The following is a 21,545-nucleotide window of genomic DNA, read 5'->3' as shown; positions in this document are numbered from 1 at the left end:
GGGACATGGACATGAGTTAAATGGGTACATTAGCCAAGGTTGCTGTGATCAAGGTTGCCCTACCTCCCAATGAGAGAAACGTCCCTTTCCTGTTTGCCAACCTTCTACAGAAATTTTTTGTTATCATGTTCCATAGGTGTTTTCTAGGTTTCCATATTCGCTGTGATTTTTCAGGACTAAATTGTTAGTGGAAAGATTGGTTTTTATTCCTTCATTTATTTTGGCAGTAAAAGGAAAGGTCCTAGGTTGTATTTAGGGTTTTAATTTTTGTTTACGACAGTGCATTGTGGCACTTGTAAGTGGAATTCAGATTCATTAATAAAGAACAAAAAAAAAGAAATTTATTTTATAGTCTTGAATTCTACATGGCCACATCTTTCATGTATTAGGATTCCTAGTTGAAATAGGATTCCTATTTGATGTAGAATTGTGGTTCAATTTTGTTTATCAATAAAGTTTAATTTCTTTTAAGGCAGCAGTAGGAGCTGAGATTCATAGGTTGTATTTAGCTTCTTTTTTTTTCCCCCATTTTCTGTTGTGTAATTTTGGCATTGTAAGTAGAATTACCCTGTTGTGAATAAAAGAAAAAGAGAAATGTTTTGAATTTACACCCAGAGAATGCTACATAGCCTCTTTGGTGTCCGCATTGTTGTGGATATGTTGGGCTGCGACCTCTTGAGCTTTAGGGGCAGAGATGCGGATGGTTGAGATCGACCTTTGTCTGGCAATTCTGACAATGGGCAATATGGAAGACTCACCTCCAAGGGAATGATGGGCTACCTTGTTGGATGGGATTTGCCATGCTCCTGAGTCCCTTCACATCTGAAAGATTTGACTATAACAAGCCGGATGGATTGAATTCTTACATTCGATACAACAGTGTGATTGAATCCCTTTTGGCACCATGGTCACTTTAGCCAAAAAACTTAGAAGGTAGCCTTCTATTGTTGAAAAAAATGGTGGTCTGGAATTCAGCCCTTCCAAATTATACCAACTTGACAGATAGATAAAAGCATTCAATACAACAGAGTGCTAGAATCCCTTTTGCCACCAAGGTCACTTTAGACGGAAAAATTAAAAGGCAGCCTTGTATTGTTGAAAAGAATTGGTGGTCCAGAACTCAGCCCTACTAAATTATACCAACTTGACATAGAGATAAAAGATGCGAGAACCTTCAGAGATAATAGTCGGGAGGACCCTTCAAGTGTATAGATTTAGGTCTGCCACTTGCATGACATATAGAAAACTGTACCTTAAAGGTATGGCATACACCCCAGCAGGATTTCTTTCAAAATCATCTTGGTATCCAGCCTAGAATTTAAGGAAAATTCTGTTTAAGAATAACAAATCTCTGGACTTTTCTAACCTAACAGATTTAATCTCGAGACAAAATAAAATTTGCGGCGGGTACCCTTAAGAAATAGACCTGTCTTCAACCTTCACTCATGGAAATACTTGATCTGTTGATATAATTGGCTTAAATTGGATCTTTTGAATGTGTAAAATCTTATAGTAAACTATTAAATGGAAAAACTGATTTGATTCTCGTGGGGTATCATACCCCTCATATTTATTTATTTAAATATAATTTCAGAAGTAATATCAAGTGCAATATGCACCCCAGATCCTTAAAAGTATTGAGGGTTGTGGCCTTTAAAGGCCATTAGAGCATGTAGAAAAAGAAAAAAGGAATTATAGTGTATTATACACTTCAGTGGGAGTGTGTGTGTTAGTTGATTGAAATAGGGTTAGGTAGTCTATGGCCCTAGTCATGTCTAAAACCTGTAGACTTGGGCGTATGGCACTACCAAAGAGGCATTTTTTTAGAGGGTCATCCCTTGTTGGGGTCAGACAGATGCCTAGGCCAGGAGAGCTTTGTGGTCTCCTGTCTAAGGATGTGGGCCCGTAAGAGCGAGGGCTAAATCCTGAACAAACTGCTACATGGCATGTACATATGACGGCCGCATTGCCAGGATACAAGCCTGAAAAGGGATATGTGTACACGTGCACAGAGAGAGTCCCCCATTCAGCATAATAATATATGTGGGTGACTTGCTGTTAAAGGGGGGGAGGACCTATAATCTACATTTTAAGACCGTGGTTCCACTATTTATTAGCCAGCTTTGATGAGCTATTCATAAGCCCCTGTATGAGATAGTGGGTCATGGGTCTTAATGGGTCGCTTTGAGAAGATAATCGAGAATCATGGTTATTGAGTCAAGTGGAGTGCTCTGACAGTAACGTATCTTGACCCATTTGGTATCAGTCCACTTCTGGATACTTTGTTGTTGTAAGAAATGTATTTTTTTAATTTTAAAATCTTTCAGAATTTTTGAAATTAATTTTAGTAATAAAAACCCTTAAGAGGGGCATGTCAAATATTTTGGAACTATGGAGGGGTGAAGTGAAACACACGTGGGACCCTTGGATCCAGCCATACCTGTGCACCACGTACTCATGGGTGGAGCGTGGAGCCCTTGGGGCCCACACCTCCCACATGAGGTAGCATGCCCCCCTCCTTTTCTTCTTTGCTTAGTTTATTTTGAAAAGTATTTTGGTTAGTAAGAAAATCTTTTGAAAAGGATACTGTGTCATTTTTTTGTGGGAGTTGGTTATTTGAAAATATTGTTTATATCTTTTACCAAATCTTTTATTTTTGACTTCCTACAATTTTATGAAAGATAAAAGAAGTTGTAGAAGATTTTTTTTATTGGTCTTATCATAGTTTGACTAGAATTGGATATGGGTCAAAATTTAGGGGATAAGATTTCTAGATTCTTCCCTAAATCATGATTGTTGATTCATGGGGTGGATGGCTCAGATTTAATGACCTCTTACCTCTCAGATTAACTAAACTCCTATTGGTCATAATGAGTCATCACAATGTTGGATAGGCATACCTAGGGCCCTTGAGGCCTATATAAGGAGAGAACCTCCCTCATTCTCTACGCACATTTCCTTGCCTCGCTGTCTCTTCCTTCTCTCTCCTCCACACCCCACTCTCGCTTTCTCTCCTCTGTCTTGTCTCTCTCTAGAGGGGGTAGCATGCACCACCCTAGAAACCTTAAGGGGGTGGTGCGCACCACCTAGGGCTCATAGAAGGAGGTGCACCCAGCCCTAGTTTAGGATTAGCGGAGGTGCCACGCAGTGGCATGCCCCAAATGATTAAAAAGGATCTTGAAACCCTAATTGTCTCATGCTCTCATAACCCTAATTGTGAGGTATTGCCTTAAGGAAGCTTCCCAACTGAGAAAATTCAGCAACGTCAATAGGAACAGAATGCGTTCATCGGTTAGGAGATTGGGTGTAGGTGTACTAAGTCCTAAAGGGGTGACCCTAGGCATATTCAAGTAATTGTTCCCGGCTATTTGGTTTTATTTTTTAGTCATTATTTCCTTGTTTATTTGAAGTTTCCGGAACATTGTTTGTACTGAAATTTAAAGTCAAAGTTGGTTTCTCGATCCTATACTCTGTTTATTCTATATGGCAGTAAAAAGAAATATCCTAAGTTGTATTTAAGATTTTATTTCTTATTGACAGTAGTGTTTTGTGGCACTTGTAACTGGAATTCAGATTCATTAATAAAAAAAAAGAGATTTCTTTTTTATTTTACACCATTGAATTCCACATAGCCACTTCTTTCAAAAAGTTCTAAGCCATACCATTTCATTGATCAGGTCAATTGTATATATGTATCTAAGTTGATTATATTTCATTTCGATGTGCCTCCGACTGCATCAGCAATTCATGTAGTCATTTATAACGTGTGCGCTCTGCTGAAGAAAACTCATATTGCAGGATATGAATAATCTGTATGTTCTCTTTGGTTATCTTTGTGATGCAGGGTAAAATGCCCTCTATTTTTCAATTTCATGTATTAAATTTTAGAGATGTATTTTGGGACTTTTAGGGCTTATTCTTGGGGTTTAGAGATGTATTTTTGAAGTTGTTTAGTGATCATATTGTCTTTTTTAGTTTTTTTCCTTTTTAAGATTTTAGGGACTGTTTGGAAAAGTTATTAAATTTCTTACGGAATTGTCTATTTCATCAAGGGTAAAAGCATTATTAGGAATTATGTTTCAATTAAGACTTCTATTTCAAGCAGACGTTGAATTTCTTGGATTATAAGTAAGGTATTTTACTATAAATAAGCTTCATATTAGGATTTTTCTTTCTGAATTGATTATTGATTTTCATAACATTGTTCTTGAGAGTCTTATTGAATTTGCATTGCTGTTGAGGCTAGGCTTGTTAGCATCCATTATTTTTCAATCAATACATTGTCTTTTTTCTTTCTTTTCTTTTTTTTTTCTGTTATTTGAATTTGCTTCACTCTGCTGTCTAGGCAACTGAGAAAAGTGCTCAGTTTCCTTTGTTCTAGCTAGCATTGTATATTTGAACTACAATTCACCGATGTGACGAGTTGAGTTTCCAAATGTCAATTCTTACGTACTGCTTTCAATTACTCAAACTCGTATTTTTTAATCGCTTTTCATCACTGTCAATGGCATGAATGTGGTGTGTTCTTGGAAACAGGTTTGAACTATCCCATTACTCCACAGAATTATTATCGCACAGCTGTACTGAAATGGAAAATGAATTTCTAATGGTATTATTTCATTTAAAATATGATTTTCCTTATTAGAGTATTTACCCATTGTAATGTTAATGCATAATTTTAGATTACAAGCTGTAACATGCTTAGTGAGCTTATTTATGCAAAAAAAACAACAGATGCTGAATGAGTTTATAACTAATGTACTGCTATTCACTTTTAAGTTCCCAAATAAAGGTATTCATGGTGTCTTCTATTTTGCAGGAGTCATTCCCTAATTATATTACTGCTCCAAATGCTGGTGTTGCTGCGTATCCAGGTTGGGTGCCAACCATTGTATGTTTTCTGGCTCCTACCTTAATTTTGCTGTAAATGCCTATACTCTCTCTCTCTCTCTCTCTCTCTCTCTCTCTCTCTCTCTCTCTCTCTCTCTCTCTCTCTCTCTCTCTCTCTCTCTCTGGTGTTGCTGCTTATCCAAGTTGGGTGCCAACCATTGTATGTTTTCTGGCTCCTACCTTAATTTTGCTTTAAATGCCTATACTCTCTCTCTCTCTCTCTCTCTCTCTTCAGTCTGCCTGGCTACCATTGGCTAGAGGCAGGCTTGCCAACAGTTTTTCAGATCTGTGTATTAAAAGTCTGACTGGGGCTAGTCAGACATGGCAGGGTACCAAGTCCAGGTCCAAAACCCTGCGACTCATCTGAGTCTTAAAATGGTTAGAAGCCTTTCTGCGTGATATTCATGGAGAGTTGGGCCAGTGGGACTGCTGACTCCGGCTCATGACCTTGGTGAGTCGGGACCTTCGTCCAAGTTTTGAATCACTGTTGCAGACTGAGTGGTCGAACATAGTGCAACACATGACACGCCATAAATGCAATTCAGACATATTTCTATTGGTTATGTAAAGAAGTGCACTGTTGTTTACAAAGATCTATTCAGAAAAAGTTTGAAACATTCAATGTCATTCATAATACAAGGTGATTGGGAATCTCAGTTAACTTGAGTAAACATGTGGTTGACTGATTTGCTTACGTGTAGCGTTTTCACTGACTTTCCAACCACCCCATTTGCTGAAAAATGGAAAATTTATTCTCGTAGTACCCAATCTTTTATAGTAGCATTCTCCTTTACTATTCACCTACTTGTAGCATGGTTGATCACTCAAACAGATGCAGTCGCTGTGTGAATCATCGGTTATTTGTTCATTGCATATTCTGACAAACAATGCGTCTTTGATTAACCTTTTTGTTATGTAACTGAAACCATTAGTAAAGAAACTGCTACAATAATTCCAAACATTTTTCTTTCCTGTAGTCTGGACTTATTGTCTTGTTGGCTTACGTTTAAGCCCCTATTATGTCCTCCTTTTTCTTGTATGCTGTTTCCAGGAACTAATAAAGGAAATAAAAGTGCCAGCAATATTCTCGGATTACTGCGAAGAAGCTGCAAATCTCGCAGCTTCCTGCATAACAAGCATTTTTGATGCTCCTCTCTCTTTACCTGTACGATTGCTCCTCTCTCTTTACCAGTATGGTTATCAGTTGCTTATTTCTGTTTTATATGCTACTTGCAATATGACGTTCGTTCTAACCAGAGTACGCTGTTGATCTCTTCTTGTTTTGGTGGATTACAGATTCAGTTGAATCCTTTCAGGCAGCCATTTGTGGTGGAAGATGGGCCTCTTCACCTTCCATGTTATTCAAACTGTTTCCTCTTTGGGATGTAGTCAATATTACAGAGATGTTGACATTGGTGTTATTCCAACTGTTTCCTCTTTGGAATATAGTCAATATTACATGGATATTGACATTGGTGTTGTATCAAGTACGTATTGTCAATTGTCTAGTACGTCGGCTCAAAAAGCCGGTACACAGCCTTGACTGTATATACGATTACTTAATTAATTATAAAGTTTATTTAAAGTTACAACCTTAAAATGTAGAATTACAAATGCACCTCAAAAATCCATCTGAAAAGGTTGTTTAGGTTGTTTTAATGTTGAAAAAACCTCTAATTGATCATCTTGGAATCATAGGAAAATAAAAAAGATTTTGAGTCTTAAAAATAGTGCATCTTGCAATACATTATCTAGACTGTCTATTTTCAACATTTTCATGTGTTTATAGATGTGTTTATAGATGTATTTGATTTTAATCATTTTTGGAGTTTAAAATTATATAATTAGATATGAAAATAGATTTTGAGATAATCTTGAGAATTTTTTCACCAAAATTACATGTTGTGATAAAATTTGGAGGTGTGCTTTAATTGGATTATTTAAAGCTGCGATCTTATATAAACCACACCTTTACTTAATTAATATATATCTAATAAAAAATAAATTTTATTTATATTTAGTTTTATATTTTAAAATGATATTTAAAGTAATTAGTTTCGAATTAGAAGCTTGCAAATTCAAATCCCATATAGAATCATATACATTTTAGATTATAAACCACATCTTAGATTAATAAGGTAAAGCAATTTAATAGAGAAGACGCTTCTTTTTTTTTTTAAGCCCAAATAAACATGACTAGGTTATATTTATAAAGATATACACTTAATAATTAATCGACAACATATTCAAAAATATTTATAAATATATAAAAGATGAGGTTTTTATAAGGCCAAGGCTTTATGAAGACAAAAATAAAGCATCTCCTCATATCTTCATCTGAAAAGCATTATCAACTACAAAAAAATTTATGATGGCTCTAAAATCTATTTTCAAACCCAACATTAAAATTTAAAACTCAAAAAATGATACAAATCTTGTAGATCTATGAACACTTACTTTTAGGGCAAAGTGGATGGCCTAAATAATTTGTTACAATATACCCTGTTGTAGAGCATAAAATCCTATCTTTTCACAACCATAATGGTCATGCCAAGATGATCTATGGTAAAAGTTTACTGATGCTTGAATTACAACTTTCAATAGGTTATGAGGCATTACATATTTTGATAAGAGTTGCAGCCTAGCAAACCATTTTCCATATATAAATGAGCAATTTCCCGTACACTAAGGGGCATACATAGTATGATCTTCATGCATCAAAGGGCATGTATAAACATATGCATGCAACCCTATCAAACCGTTCTCCCAATATAAATGAGCAATTTCCCGTACCCCAACGGGCATACTTTATAAGATTTTCATGCATCAAATGGGCATGCATAAACATATGCCCTATCAAACCATTTTTCATATATAAATGCGCAATTTTTGGCGGTTTTCTTTCCGATTTATCTTGTATTCGGTAGATCAAATACCGAATAGCTATTTGCTATCTCCAAAACTTGCAAATCCTTTACGAATGTAGCAAGCTCGTCCATGGCACCTCCTCAAAAATCCCCCTCTCTCTCTTAAGCAAATCGAACCAAACCAAATCCAAATCTTCCCTTTTTTGGTCAAAATTTTATCAATTTTTGCAGTAAGAGTGTATATAGCCCAATATCAAAACTGTCTGGCCCAGTGTTCGTAAAATCGAACAGGAACGGTTAACCAGATATGGGCCTGGAAGTGATTTAACTGGCCTAACTGGTAAACCAACCGATTCAACCGCTCTAACCAGACAAGTCCTGAACGATAAGATATTGTTGAAAAAAAATAAAAAAGATACAAAAAAAATCTACTAAACTATGAAAAACATATAAGAATGTGATTAAAACAAAACACACTCAAATGAAGTTGAAAATTAATGAAAAAATAGATTTTCATAAATCGATTTTTGCCTAGGGGTATTTTTTAAATTTTCCAAAAAAAAATGAGAAAATATAAAAGTGATTATCAATGACTATTTTTAAAAAATTTTACCATAATGTAATGAATATTAACATAGTGTTAAAAAATCGACTTGACACACTTTTTTTTTAAAAGAAAATAAAAAAAAATTAAGTTATATAAAATATAAGCCCTTCTTTTTATCAACAAAATAGTAAATAGTGTATTGGTTAGTAGGTCTAATAATAAAAGACTTTCTTACTATAAGTTTTCTAGTTCAATTCTATTGGGCAGATAAATTTTTTGAACCTTGGAAATAAATAAAGTACTTTGAAGTTTTCTAATTCTATTCTATTGAGCAGGTAAATTTTTTGAACCTTTGAAATGGAGGAGGTAAATTTTTTTGAACAAGGCTAACCAATAATCCATTCTAAAACAATTAATATAAGTTTAAAGTAATATTTTACTTAACGTTTAAGGTACCAGTTGATAATCAAAACTGCTCAAAATCGAAATCGGCCATTGACTGGTTCTTATCTAACTATACGGTTAGTGGTTAGATCGGCCAGTTGTGCCTTTTGATTTTAGAGAAAGAAAGCGGAGAGATCGGCCAGTTGTGCCTTTTGATTTTAGAGAGAGGAAGCGGAGAGAGAAAAAAAAAAAAGGATCGCTTTGATTTTAGACCGACAGAGACAGAGATGGCGGGGGGTCAATGGAAGAGGGGCCCAGAAAGCGTACGGGGAGGAAAAGAATGAGGACCTCCGTTCTCTTCTGGAACCCCTAAGGAACGATCAGTTCCTCGATCTCGTCCTTAAGCTGTGAGATCCACTCTCTCTCTCTCTATGGATTGTTGCTTTAAAGTTCATGCTTATAAAGCTTCCTCCTCTTTTATCTTTCTTTTGGGTTTTGTTTTAGAGAGAAGGGGAGGGGGAGGGGGAGATGCGATGCATTTTAGTGGGGGTTTTTGTGCTGTGCTTGGGGTGATCCTTCTTTACATCAATCCCAATGGGTTTTGTTCGTTTGAGTAGTGAAGGGTGTTCTTGGGCGGCGAAGAATTTTACTTAGTTTGATTATCTTGAGAGAGAGATGGAGGATACATTCTGGTCTGGTCATTTGCTGGTCTCTGCATTCGAGAAAGATGCATTTGGTTTGGTTCTTTTATGGACTCCTGGAGAGAGAAGAATAGGGAATGAGGCGATGCATTAGATAAAGAGAGATACGGGAAACGCAACTGGTAGTGCCTCTCTCTAACTCTTATCACAAATAGAGTAATGGCTCTTTTTTTTCTCTAACTCTATAAAAAAACTAAGAACATCAGACATCTTTTTTTTTTACTTTGAAAGATACAAATAGAGTAATGGTTATTTTTCTCTCTAACTCTTTTAAAAACTAAGAAAGTGAGAAGTTGTCGTCTGATTCGAATAAATCAGACATCATTTCTTTCTTTGAAAGATACAAATAGAGTAGTATTGTTCTTTTTCTCTCTAACTCTATGAAAAAACTAAGAAGTTTAAAAGATTTTAAACTTCTTAGTTTTTTCATAGAGTAATGCTTCTTTTTCTCACTAACTCTATGAAAAACTAAGAAGATGAGAAGCTGTCCTGTGATTCGAACGTCTGCCGTTATTTTTTTACTTTCAAAGATATAAACCTATGTCCAGTGTTCGTTTTACCAGATAACAAGTAATTAAGAAAAAAAAAAAAAAACCAGGGGTTGCCTCCAGTAATTTCAGAACGCAATGTTCCTATTTTGTTTTATAATTAACCAACATTGCCGTACATAATTTTTTCAACATTTTACCTAAAATTTTCTTTAAAATCATAAAATCTATTGCACCTTAATGGCTAAAAAATGTATTACAAAAAAAAAAAAACAGGTAATATCAATCCAACGTCCCCGCAAAAAATTATAAAGTCCGAACATATAAGTTTGATGTCCAGGTCATTCATGGCCATCTTTCACCTCCCTCTCGCCAAAAGAGTCTCTTCCTCTAGACGTTCCAGACCCTCCCAACTTTCAAAAGCAATCAGCATTTCTTCCTCTCTCTACATTGTCCAATTATTCTCTCTCTAACCCATTTGGGTACGAGTTCAATAAAAGGGGTTCTTCTTTTTACTGGTTCTTCATGTGATGAATTTGGGGCTTTAAAAGCACCCATTTGGGTACCAGTTTAGGAAAAGTAGGTTCCTCTTTTTACTGGTTTTCATGTGATGAATTTGGGGCTTTAAAAGTGGATAATGGCCATTGCCAGCTCCCGTGGGGGTTGTAAATTCTATGGCCGCGGTACTTTTGGTGACCGATTTTTTCTTTTTATTTTCTGTCTTCCTAAACCCTCTCTCAGAAATGGTTACAGGAATGCACAGATTTTTTTTTGAATTTTATAATTGAAAGCCATGACAGCCAACACACATAAGAAGCTCCCGTATGTGCTACATTGAGATGGTATAACTCGGTGATATCAAATTCGGTTCGCTTTGGATTTTAAGTATAAACTGAAGTGAAGAAGAGCATGGGCTGCCATTTCGGGCCGTTTCGGCCGAAGCTTTGGGCTGCTTTATTAAAAAAAGAAATACCGATCTAAATTTTTTTATTTTTTTATATTTTTAAATTTTTATATATTTTATATATAAATATATAATTTTTTATATTAATTTTTTAAAAAAAATCCAAAGTTTTCTCTCGAATCGGCCAAAGTACCGAGTTGCTTGATCTTTCTCACGAAACCAAAAAATATTCCAAAGCGAATAAGACAACATTGGTATAACTAAGCTTGAGTTACAAGCCCACGCTAGTGGGCTCTTTTCTTCTCATCGCTATAACCATCTACTTTGGTATGATGTTTGTTGAGTTAGGTTGGGATTAGGGTTTTTATTGGCTGATTATTCCTGTTTTTGCCCTTCACATATTGGAAAACATAGTAGTTTTAATTGATATTTTATCTTAGAAAAATATTTACAAAAATTGCATTACTTTAAATAAAAGGGTATGGTTTGTATAGAGCCGAGGCTCTAAACAATCAAATTAAAGCCCACTTTCAAATAGTATCGAGAAATGTGGTTTCAATAGTTAAAGTCTTTGACTAGCCTTAAAATATATTTTCATCTTTAATTATAAAATTTAAATATTCAAAAATAGTGTAGAATGTGTTACAAGATGGACAATTTCCAAAACTTGAAATCCATTTTTTCTCAAGTCCATGCGTCTTGATGTCGAGATGATATTATCTAAACAATAATAATCTATTTGTAGGTAATATATTATATTAGTAAAATATTATGTTAGTAATATATTTTCCAGACAATATATTTCTAGGTACCCAAATAAAGTTTGATGCATTTCAGGGTATGCATAAACGTGTGTCATGATATCCTCCAATTTTTACATTCCATTTGTTGCTTACTACGTAATAGATGCACCATTGAGCATTCATAGCATCGGACTTTGGCTAATGGTTACACGCAAGTAGTAGATGAGGCATGTGTAATCAAATAATCGAAGTAAAGCACAATTCAAAACTACGCTAAAAGAATTTTGTTATGAAAATATATTTTTAGCTTTAATTATGAAATTTAAAGCTTCAAAATATTGAGGATCGAATAGATCTACAGAAAGACGTCGAAAAACCAGGGTCCACTTTTCCCCGGTCTGTATATTTTGTGGAAATCGGCTCCAAAGCCGAAAGGCTTGGCTGCTATTTCTATGAAATCGGAGGTAAGGCTCACAAGCACCTTTCCTGACATGTTAATTAGTAAGCTCCTTCCCCCATGAAAAAGTAAGTTGTAATAATTTGAATTCTATATATTACTCAGTATGAGCCTCTGTTTTCTTTATTAGAGCCTCTTGGGTAGACCTACTTTGAGCCAATACTCTCTCTCTCTCTCCTATCTCTCTGTCGTATAGTCTCCCTCTCCATCTCCCTCTCCCATGTAGCCTCATTCTCCATGAGCCTACCTCTCTCTCTCTCATGTATCTCTCTTTTCTATAGTCTCCTTTAGAACCCATCCCTCTCTCCATCCTAAAACCTCTCTCTTTGCCCCAAAGCCTCTTTTTAAAAAATAAAAAATAAAAAAATAAATAACTCGAACCGATCCCGCCTTCCCTTCATCCTAGAACCTTGCTTTCTCTCTCTCTCCCCCTCCCCCTCCCCCTCCCGCACACACACTACCGCAAAGCCTATTCATCTCCTCCATTGTAGCATGCTTTTCTATATCCCTTAAAGGTTACTTCTCTCATTGTGTCAAACAGTGAATGATTAAAATCAATGTCCCAACCTTTTAGGTTCCCAAGTTTGATAAATTTCTGACACCAAGTTTCCCATACAAGGTATTGAACAAGAGTGTAGATACCCATTTTGAAATTGGTGAATTTGCTGAAGTTCTTTAACAACAGGGATCACAATAACCTAGTAGACCTTAATCAATTTTTCAGACTTAAAATCCAAACTTGTAGTTTTATCCAAGCCCTAAATTAGTCATCCAAGATAGACCTAAGTCTTATTTATAAACATAGAAAACCAACCCGAACACCAATTCGACAACTTAGAACTTAGAACCAAAACCCAAAATTTTTAGCCCCTTAGACCCCTCAAAAATCATTTAAATTGAGTCAATTTTGATTATAAATTATAGAGGAGGTCAAGAGCTTTCCAACTGTTCAATAATCGCTTTAAATTGATTTATGATTTGAAAGATATAGTCAGGGCAAGTTAGTTTGGCAGAAATTCTATTCAGCTCCACATGCCAGGGAGTGTGGTCGTTTATGTCAAAACCCCTAAACTCCCCGAGGTGTTGCGTCGGGACCCAAAAACCGCCCAAATTATGTGATGTGTGTCATGCACCAACTCTAACATAATTTGACCGCAATGTTGAGATAAATACAATGGATAAACTTCACAAATGCGTGGAAACCGACTTTTAAAGCCTATATAAGGGTCTAATTCATGTCATTCATATCAACAATAAGGTTTAGAGAAAACCTTAAAAATTTTAGAAACTTAGTCTTCTTGAAACTTAAAGCCTAGCTTCCTAAACTCTAATTCCAAAAAGAACCCTAGCTTTGGCCATCGCAACCCTAGCCGTAAGAAGTCTTTAGCCTCCAAAACTCTAGATCTTAGAAGCCCTAATCTTAGATGTAGACTATAAAACCCTAGCAAAATCTTAATCTCTTTCAATCTTCATAGTTAATTTCTAGTCAATTTCAAAATTAAAATTCAATCAAATTCAAAGAGAAGAAAAGAAGACAAAAGGCATAAATAACCCGCAGTCTTGATAAAGGCAACAACTTCGGGTTCGGGTGTCCCGGCCCAAGCAACCCGGGTTGGTAGGTATTTCTTTATTTCAATTGTTATTTTGGCTAAGAAGGAATGAATGGGATTGAGAATATTAAAATTAGTGAATGAAACCTTATTGACTAAATGGTGGTCGTGTTTGGAAATAAGTCAAGTATGGAAGATTTTAAGTTTAAACAAGTGTGGAAAGATGAAAATGATATCCTCACAAGGAGAATTGGGAGTAGATCCTTTATTTCGACTCTTTGGAGAGATAAAAACAGTTGTGAGGCCTCTATTTTAGTTCTGTAGTATAATCTTTAGAGGAGATGGGAAGATAAACTAAATTTTGATCTTGTAAATGGATAGCCCAATGCGCCCTCAAGATTAAACTCGCTGAACTATATTAAATATCATAACAAAAAGGAAGTCTAGTTAAGGACGTTGTCTTAGGGGACACTTGGTGTGTGGTTTGTGATATAAAATTGTAGCACAAAATTATGAATGTTAAAGTGGAGCAACAGTATCTGGAACTATCATCATCATTATCGTAGCTTTTTTTTTTTCAATTAATTAAGATCGACTTATCTGGAACAATTAAAATTATTTTATTATTGCTTCTATTATCCTAACAAACTGGTCGCACTCGTTTGGGAGCTCACAAAAGAGGGGTTCACTATAGCAAAATCCCTTTATGATGTTAAAAGTAAAGATAGACATGACCAAGCAGTAGCACATGTACCATGAGTTTTGTCATTTAAAGTCCCACATAAGGTTAAGGCCTTTTTGTGGCTCGTGGTAAAGGATAGCCCTTGTGCATTGAACGATTAAGGATGAAGGATATGACCATTATGTACGGATGCGATTTTGTGTAGGCAGGATGTTGAGACTAATGATCACCGCTTTATTAATTGTAGTTTTCTATATTGTTATTTGACCTTTTTCGAAACATTGCACGATAGAACTAGGTGAGTTCGGAATCTGTGAAACATTTGTTGTCTCAACGGCTTTCATTGCCTTCCATAAAAAACAGTTTCATCTTATAGAAGATTATGTTGGATTTGGTACTATCCAAAATCACCTACATAAGGATACTCTTATATTATGTGGGATTGAGATATTTTTTTATTAAGTGAGATTGATATTGATATTTAATAAGTTTACTAAAAGAAATAGAAATCTACAAAGATTATGACTTTTAGATGGATATATATTTTGGTTCTTGATATATAAGAAGTTTCATATTTAATATAGACCCCTAATCTTATATATATATATATATATATATATATATATATATATATATATATATATATATATATATATATATATATATATATATATATATATATATGAAAGTACAAAGAATTTGGGTGCCTTTTTTTAGGTCTCCACATGGGAATCGTAATTTTTTCTAGAGAGAAAAGGGGTAGAGCCTCCTGTGCATAAGAGGCAAGGTTTTCTCCTAGAGATGAGAACTTCATATGAATAGAAACATTGTGATGGTGCTTGTTTTAAACTCCCAAATATTGAAATGCCTGTTTCTTGTAGAAAAGCGGGTTCCCATAGATATTTTTGGTGGTTTCCTTTTTTAGTTAAAGAGAAAGTTAGTTTCTCATTGCTCTCACGTCTCTATCTGGTGTTGTCGTAATATTTGCCAGAAGTAATGAGATGGAAGGCAGAATGGTTTAAAAGGGTTTCCTCAACTTGGGTTTTTGTCGAGATTTAGAGAGGTAACTCTATGTTCTAAAATCTTTGATGTAGTGTTGTCGTAATAGTTGCCAGAAGTAAAGAGAATAAAGGGAGAGTGGTTTAAAAGGGTTTCTTTGACTTGGGTTTTTGTCGAGGTTTAGATAGGTAACTTTACGTTTTAAAATCTTTGTTGTAACTTTCATTGGTATAGTGGATTTCTGTTTGTCGTGCTCATAAATGTAGCCCTCTTGAGTGAACCACATAAATATTTGTGTTATTATGTATGTGTTTCATGTTTTATTTTTCATACTTCATTTGTCAAAAAATCAACCCATCGGGTTTAGAGCGTCTGTACACAAAAGATTATAGTGGCAACAATGTTATGGCAGCTACGGAAAGAGAGGAATACTAGGATTTTGAAGGCAGAATTTAAGAGAGGTGTAAAATTAAGCATGTTATATGTAGGCATATAACCCAATGGTACATACCACGATTAAGTTTGAGGATGTAGCTAATGTATACTTCTACACTAACTTGAGGGATCTAATAAGCTTGAGTTTGATGGGAGTGCTTTTTGGAATGGGCAAAGTCGCAGGGTATGGTGGCTTCTTGAGAGATTATATGGACCTATCAAGGCCTGAAGTATGGAGCGAGCGAAGGTTGGATCGGCTTTTTCAAAAAGTGATTGTCGACGGTATAGTTTTCGTAGTCGGGTGTGTCGACTCGGCCTCGCCCCACTGCCGAGGCCGAGGCCGAGGGGCCCTGAGTCCATGGTATAGTAGCTATTGGTCCATTGGGTGAACATGACTTGCTGAAAAATTGGAAGATCCGGTCCAAAAAATATGAAACTTGCCCGATTTTGCGCTATTGGAGGATAAAACTCATCTTTTATAATAGGAAACTTTTGTAAACTAAAAATCTGAAATTTGTGAGTGATTTTGATTGCGTTTTGGAACCTTTCCATGTTTTTAATAGAAATATTTTTTTTATGATAAGATTTGGGTTCATCAAAACCCAAATTGAACAACAATTTATCACGAAATTATCAGGTTTTTAGGTTGCTTTTTTCATCCAAAAAATTCCGCCGATCTTTTCCGTTCCCTCTTATTTATCCACGAAATTGATTGCTTATGGGTTCTTTTTCAATCTATTGAAGTTATCTACAAAATCTCTTTGCTGATTTTATCAAGTTCAATCACGTTAAATTTACACTTTTAGGGTTCTATACGCGATTTTTCTTTTTTCTGCTAAACTTCATTGTTCTTGTTTATTTCTATACCAAATCAAAAGATTTTTGGCTTGTTTTGAAGCTTTTGAAATCAGCTTCAAAAGCCCTATATAGATCAGTGGTTTTCTTTAGTCATTATCGACTAATTTCGTGCATTAAAGAGAAAACATCGTTACTCTGTGAAAAAATCGCCAATTCAATTACTTATCTCTAATTACTCCATATATTATTTTTTATGATTTTTAGTTTATTTTGAAGCTTTTGAAATCATCTTCCCTATACAAATTCGTGTTTTTTTTGCTCCAATATTGACTGATTTTGTGCAACATGAAGCCAATATCGTTGAACAATGAAAAAATTGTAATTATAGAGGTAATATAGATTATTATTATTATTATTATTATTTATTAATAAACAATAATGTTTTGATCATTATTATTTTTTAACTTGAAAACCTTTATATTGCTTTATATGTGTGCTTCAATATCGATTGATATATTGCATCATAAAGGTAATATTGATGAATTGTGTAAAATCTAATATTTTCTCTATTATAAACAATATTGTTATGATTATAATTATTTTAATAAGAAAAATTATTAAAATTAGTCTTATTTAATTAATGCCAAAAATAAATGGCACTTTTGCTGGAGTGCGAGTGCATTTTTAACACTTATAGGGTTTTTATAATTCACTAGATGTAAGAATTTTTTTTTAAGAGTTAAGGTAAAAGGAGTTGCAAAAAATGATGCAGCCCCCCAATCGAACTGAAGAATTCTTATAGGCTCACTAGACATAAGATTTTTTCTTAAAGAGAGCTATGGAAAAAGAGCTCCAAAATAAATTCAAGCCAATATAAAGTTAGAAAATATATTTTTTAAGAGAGTTATGAAAAAAAGAATTCTAAAATAAAGCCAAGCTATTAATAAAAATATAGTTAAAACATAAATTCAAGCCATTAAGAAATGAGTAATGATCCTATAGGACCCTTCCCCACCATTTAAGGTAAAAAAAATATTTTTTAAGAGAGTTATGAAAAAAAAACTCCAAAATAGATCCATGCCCTAAGAAAAATAAAAATGGTACTCACAACCCATTTGGAGGTAAAGACCACAGGTACTAACCTGCTACCACGAGACCAACGGATGCACTTTCAATGGAAGCTGCTCATTATATATAACTAATTTTTGAGCAATGATCCTATAGGACACTCCCCCACCCATGTGTGTAGGACTCCAAATTGTCACCATTAAAGTTGGTACGGATTTCTAAAAAAGTTATCACATGGGTGTGGGACTTGATTTTTCTATACATCCGTGCCAAAGTTAATGGTGATCCTTTAGGGTCCTACATACATAGGTGAACGAGGGTCCTATAGGGTCATTTCTCCTAATTTTTTTAAGTGATTTTTTTTTTTAATTTAAAAAAGAGCTTGATTTGGCCGAGTACATTGCCTCGGCCAGGGCCCAAATACCTTGGCCGAGTCGATTTTTTGGACCTTGGTCCAAGGCTATTCTGCTAATGTTGCTGCAAAGACCCTCAAACAACTTTGTGGGCATGGAGGTCAATAATGGATGAGATACAAGTTATGCTCAGGCGCGAGGAAGTCGTCTTCCGGCATGTTCATAGAGAGCGCAACTGTGCAACTGATGAATTGACGAAATCTTCCACATTCATGTAGTTCTTTTTTTGAATTTCTGCTTTGTTCTTTTATAGTTTCTGTAAAATTTTTACTTTTTGTGGCGAAGTGGATGCCTCTGCCTATGCTTTGAGCTCTCTTTGTATCTTTCATCCTCTTATGAAAGGCAAGATTGCTATGCTTTCTCTACAACATAAAACTTATATACTTCCCCTTATCCGACTATAAACCATTTGGGTGCGGTTTGTATAGAGCCTAGGCTCTCAACAATCAAATTACCTTCACATAGTATCAAGAAATGTTGTTTCAATTCTGGAAATATTTTTTACAGCATTAAAATATATTTTCATCTTTATTTATAAATTTTAAAGCTTCAAAAATAGTGTAGATCGATAGATCTACGAAAACTTGAAAATCTTGAAAATTGACTGTGAAAAAATGCGTGAAAAAATGCGTTACAAAATAAACTATTTTCGAAACTTGAAATCCATTTTTTTCTCATGTCCATGCATCTTGATGTCGAGATGATCAATTTGAGGATATTTGGGCATCAAAACAATATCTTCTAGTGAAAGTTTTGAGGTAAGCTCAAATTTGATTGCTTAGAGCCTCCGCTCTATATAAACTTTTCCCAAACTATTTTGACACAAAATTTTATACGTTCAATCCTCTATTAAACTCGCACTAGCGAAAAATATTTTAAAAAAATATTTTCAATAAAATAAAATGACCAAAATACCCTTGAAACTTTCAAGGGGTATTTTGGTCATTATATTTTATCAAAAATTTATTTTTAATATTTCTTTATAGGTGCGCTCGATTGTGAAGATGGCACTTACAAAATTTCATATCTATATAATTTGTATAAAAAAAACTAAAAAAAAATTACTTTGAGACGTCGGATCTAAGATCAAATGGTAAGTGGCTCTCTCAATCAAAATTGGACGGCTAGATGGTAGGGGAAGCATAGATCTTCTATATTGTAGGGGAAGTACAGAAACATTTCCCTTTTATTTAGAGCATGTATACTAGGCTCTCTTAGGAGTATAATTTATTGAGAAAATTGCTAAAAAACCCCCTAGAATGTACTCTCTAGACACTCTGCCCCCACCCCAAACTTTTCTCACTTCTTTTTATAAGAAACCAACTTTTATAACTAAAACCCCTCTAACTGAAAAGTTATAATTTTTTTACGAAACTACCTCTTCTCGTACCTTCACCGTACGAACGACAGACCCCAATAATATATTCGTCAAACCGCGGTACTTATTTGTCGGACTCATCACATATGCCGGTATGATTTACTGCAATACCAGATTGCTTATTTAGACAATGATATGCCAGACCCTAGATAACTAACGCTGACCGTAGATTACAAAACGCCGGACCTAGACAACGAATTGCCGGACTTCCTACTCTAGTTAACAAACCATCGAAGGACAGCTCTACAACATCAGAGTTCTTCTTTAACAATACCAAAAACGCCGAACCGAGCACACTAAATGCCGAAATGATCGAGAAAACCAACGGATTGATGCTATCAAAAACCGGACCGATGATCTTAGTAAATAATTGGTGGAGAATAATACATAAAAGCAGGACTGTTCGATGATATCGTCGGACTGCTCATAACTAAAGCCAAACTGACCTTTGCCAAAATAAACATCGTCGGACTGCTACGTGATAGTGCCGGGGTGGCATGAATCCAGCAAGATAATCGTCGGACTCCAGCGGTGCCTGTGCCGGAACCCAAGCATTGCCGGACTTCCGCGTAACTTTGCCGGACGACCATGAATCCATCCATCGTCGGACGGCCACATTTAGAGTGCCGGAGTGGCGATGAATCCAGCAAAAATATCACCGGACTGCTGCATGATTGTGCCGGTGTCCCATGAATCCAGGAAGCCAATCGTCGGACCCCTGCGACGTCTGTGCCGAAGTGCCCACACTTTGTCGGACTGCCTCGTGACTTTGCCGAAGTGCCATGACTCTAGGAAACGAATCGCCGAACTGTCGCGGTTACTATGCCAGAGTGCCGATGAAGCCAATAACGAGATCATCGGACTGCAATGGTCAGTGTGCCAAAGTGCCCATAAGCCCAGGAAGCAAATCGCCATACCCCTGCGATGATAGTGCCTGAGTGTCGACAAACTTCTGGACTAACGTGTGACTCTGCCGAAGTGCCATGAGTCTAGGAACCAAATCACCGGATTGCCATGGTGCGTGTGTCGGAGTGCTCATAAGTCCAACAACCAAATCGCTGGATTGTCATGGTGCGTGTGCCGGAGTGCATATAATTCCAGGAACCAAATCGCCGGATTGCCATTGTGCGTGTGCTGGAGTGTCCATAAGTCCAGGAACTCCAGACCGCTATCCATGAATTCCCGGAACACTCTTCATGGAGTGCCGGTGCGTGTTATTCAAGTGTCAGAGTGCCTTTAGGAAGTGCCAGAGTGAGTTTATAAGTGTCAGCCTACTATAAATGGTGGTCCAAACTCTTTGTGTTGGGCAATGAATGATCATATTTATTAGCAAATATGTGGTCCAACCTCTTTTTATTGATCAAATTACTGCGACTAATTATTCAAACAATGAATGATTATCAACCATCAAATGAATTTCAAATCCATTGAGACTATTTGCTTATTATCAACCACCATATTTTCTCAATCTTTTCAAACTCATGGCGTATGCTTGACTAAGTTTCAAAAAAGGAACTACATTGATAAACAATATATTGAGTTGTTTGCATATTTCATTTAAAAAGATACTGATATTAGATTTTGCTTGTATTAACATAACGACAACAGAAAGAATGAACATTTCAATAACTGGCTACTATGATAGAGTAGCTTCAATTGTATAAAAATAACTTAATATATGTCTCAAAAAAAGAAAAATAACTTAACATATGTCTCAAAAAAATGTTCATAACCTTTTCAATTTATATTTTCAGGTATCATCTAACAAGTACATATCAAAATGAAAAATACAGGATACTCACTTTCTTGACCTCAACCATTTTGTAAGCCAACTTGCAATATTATTGCCTTTGTCATTTCTGCTCTTTGTTTTCCTCTCATTTTCCTCATCACTCTCGCGCTCTCTTTCCTTATCTCCACCATCTGCATCCTCAGTCTCTCTTTCCTCATCTCCACTATCTTCTTCCTCAGTTTTGCTTTCCTCATGTCCACTTTCTTCGTCCTCGTTTTCGTTTTCGTTTTCGTCATCTCCACCATCTCTCTCCTCGCCCTCGCTTCCGCCATCTGACACCCTCCTCGGCATTCTCTACAGGAGTGTGCTGTAATAACAAATCATGGGTTACCTGTACATAATTTCTGGATTCCCCTGTTAATACTTCAGCATGAAATGCAGCTTGTAGCATCCTTATACAGGTTAATCGCTGCAAGTAGACAATAAAAAACAATATAAATAGCTGATTT

At 35.6% G+C, this 21,545-nt stretch overlaps 1 protein-coding gene across 25 annotated transcripts in view; it reads left to right on the top strand.

Moving 5' to 3' along the window:
• LOC18446735 (zinc ion binding protein) overlaps positions 1–6,490 on the top strand; it is a 49,694-nt gene extending 43,204 nt beyond the window's left edge. For 11 of the 25 annotated variants that reach the window (XR_016041976.1, XR_016041975.1, XR_016041974.1 and 8 more), the window contains 3 exons: positions 4,820–4,891; positions 5,942–6,055; positions 6,187–6,490. Coding sequence is in view for 6 of the 25 variants with exons in the window: in XM_011629654.3 (XP_011627956.1) it covers positions 4,820–4,891; positions 5,942–6,055; positions 6,187–6,279 (279 nt within the window). In the remaining 19 variants the exon portion in view is untranslated. Of the gene's footprint in view, positions 1–4,819; positions 4,892–5,209; positions 5,531–5,941; positions 6,056–6,186 lie in introns of those variants that run through there. The other 14 variants (XR_016041971.1, XR_016041966.1, XR_016041982.1 and 11 more) reach the window with 8 other exon arrangements.
• The last annotated feature ends 15,055 nt before the right edge of the window (positions 6,491–21,545 follow it).

The sequence above is a fragment of the Amborella trichopoda genome, chromosome 10 (genome assembly GCF_054954075.1).
Source record: "Amborella trichopoda isolate Santa Cruz 75 chromosome 10, AtrichopodaSantaCruz75HAP2 v2.0, whole genome shotgun sequence".
NCBI classification, from domain to species: Eukaryota; Viridiplantae; Streptophyta; class Magnoliopsida; order Amborellales; family Amborellaceae; genus Amborella; species Amborella trichopoda.
Note: the sequence above shows the minus strand (reverse complement) of the source record. Positions and strands in the feature narration are given on the sequence as shown.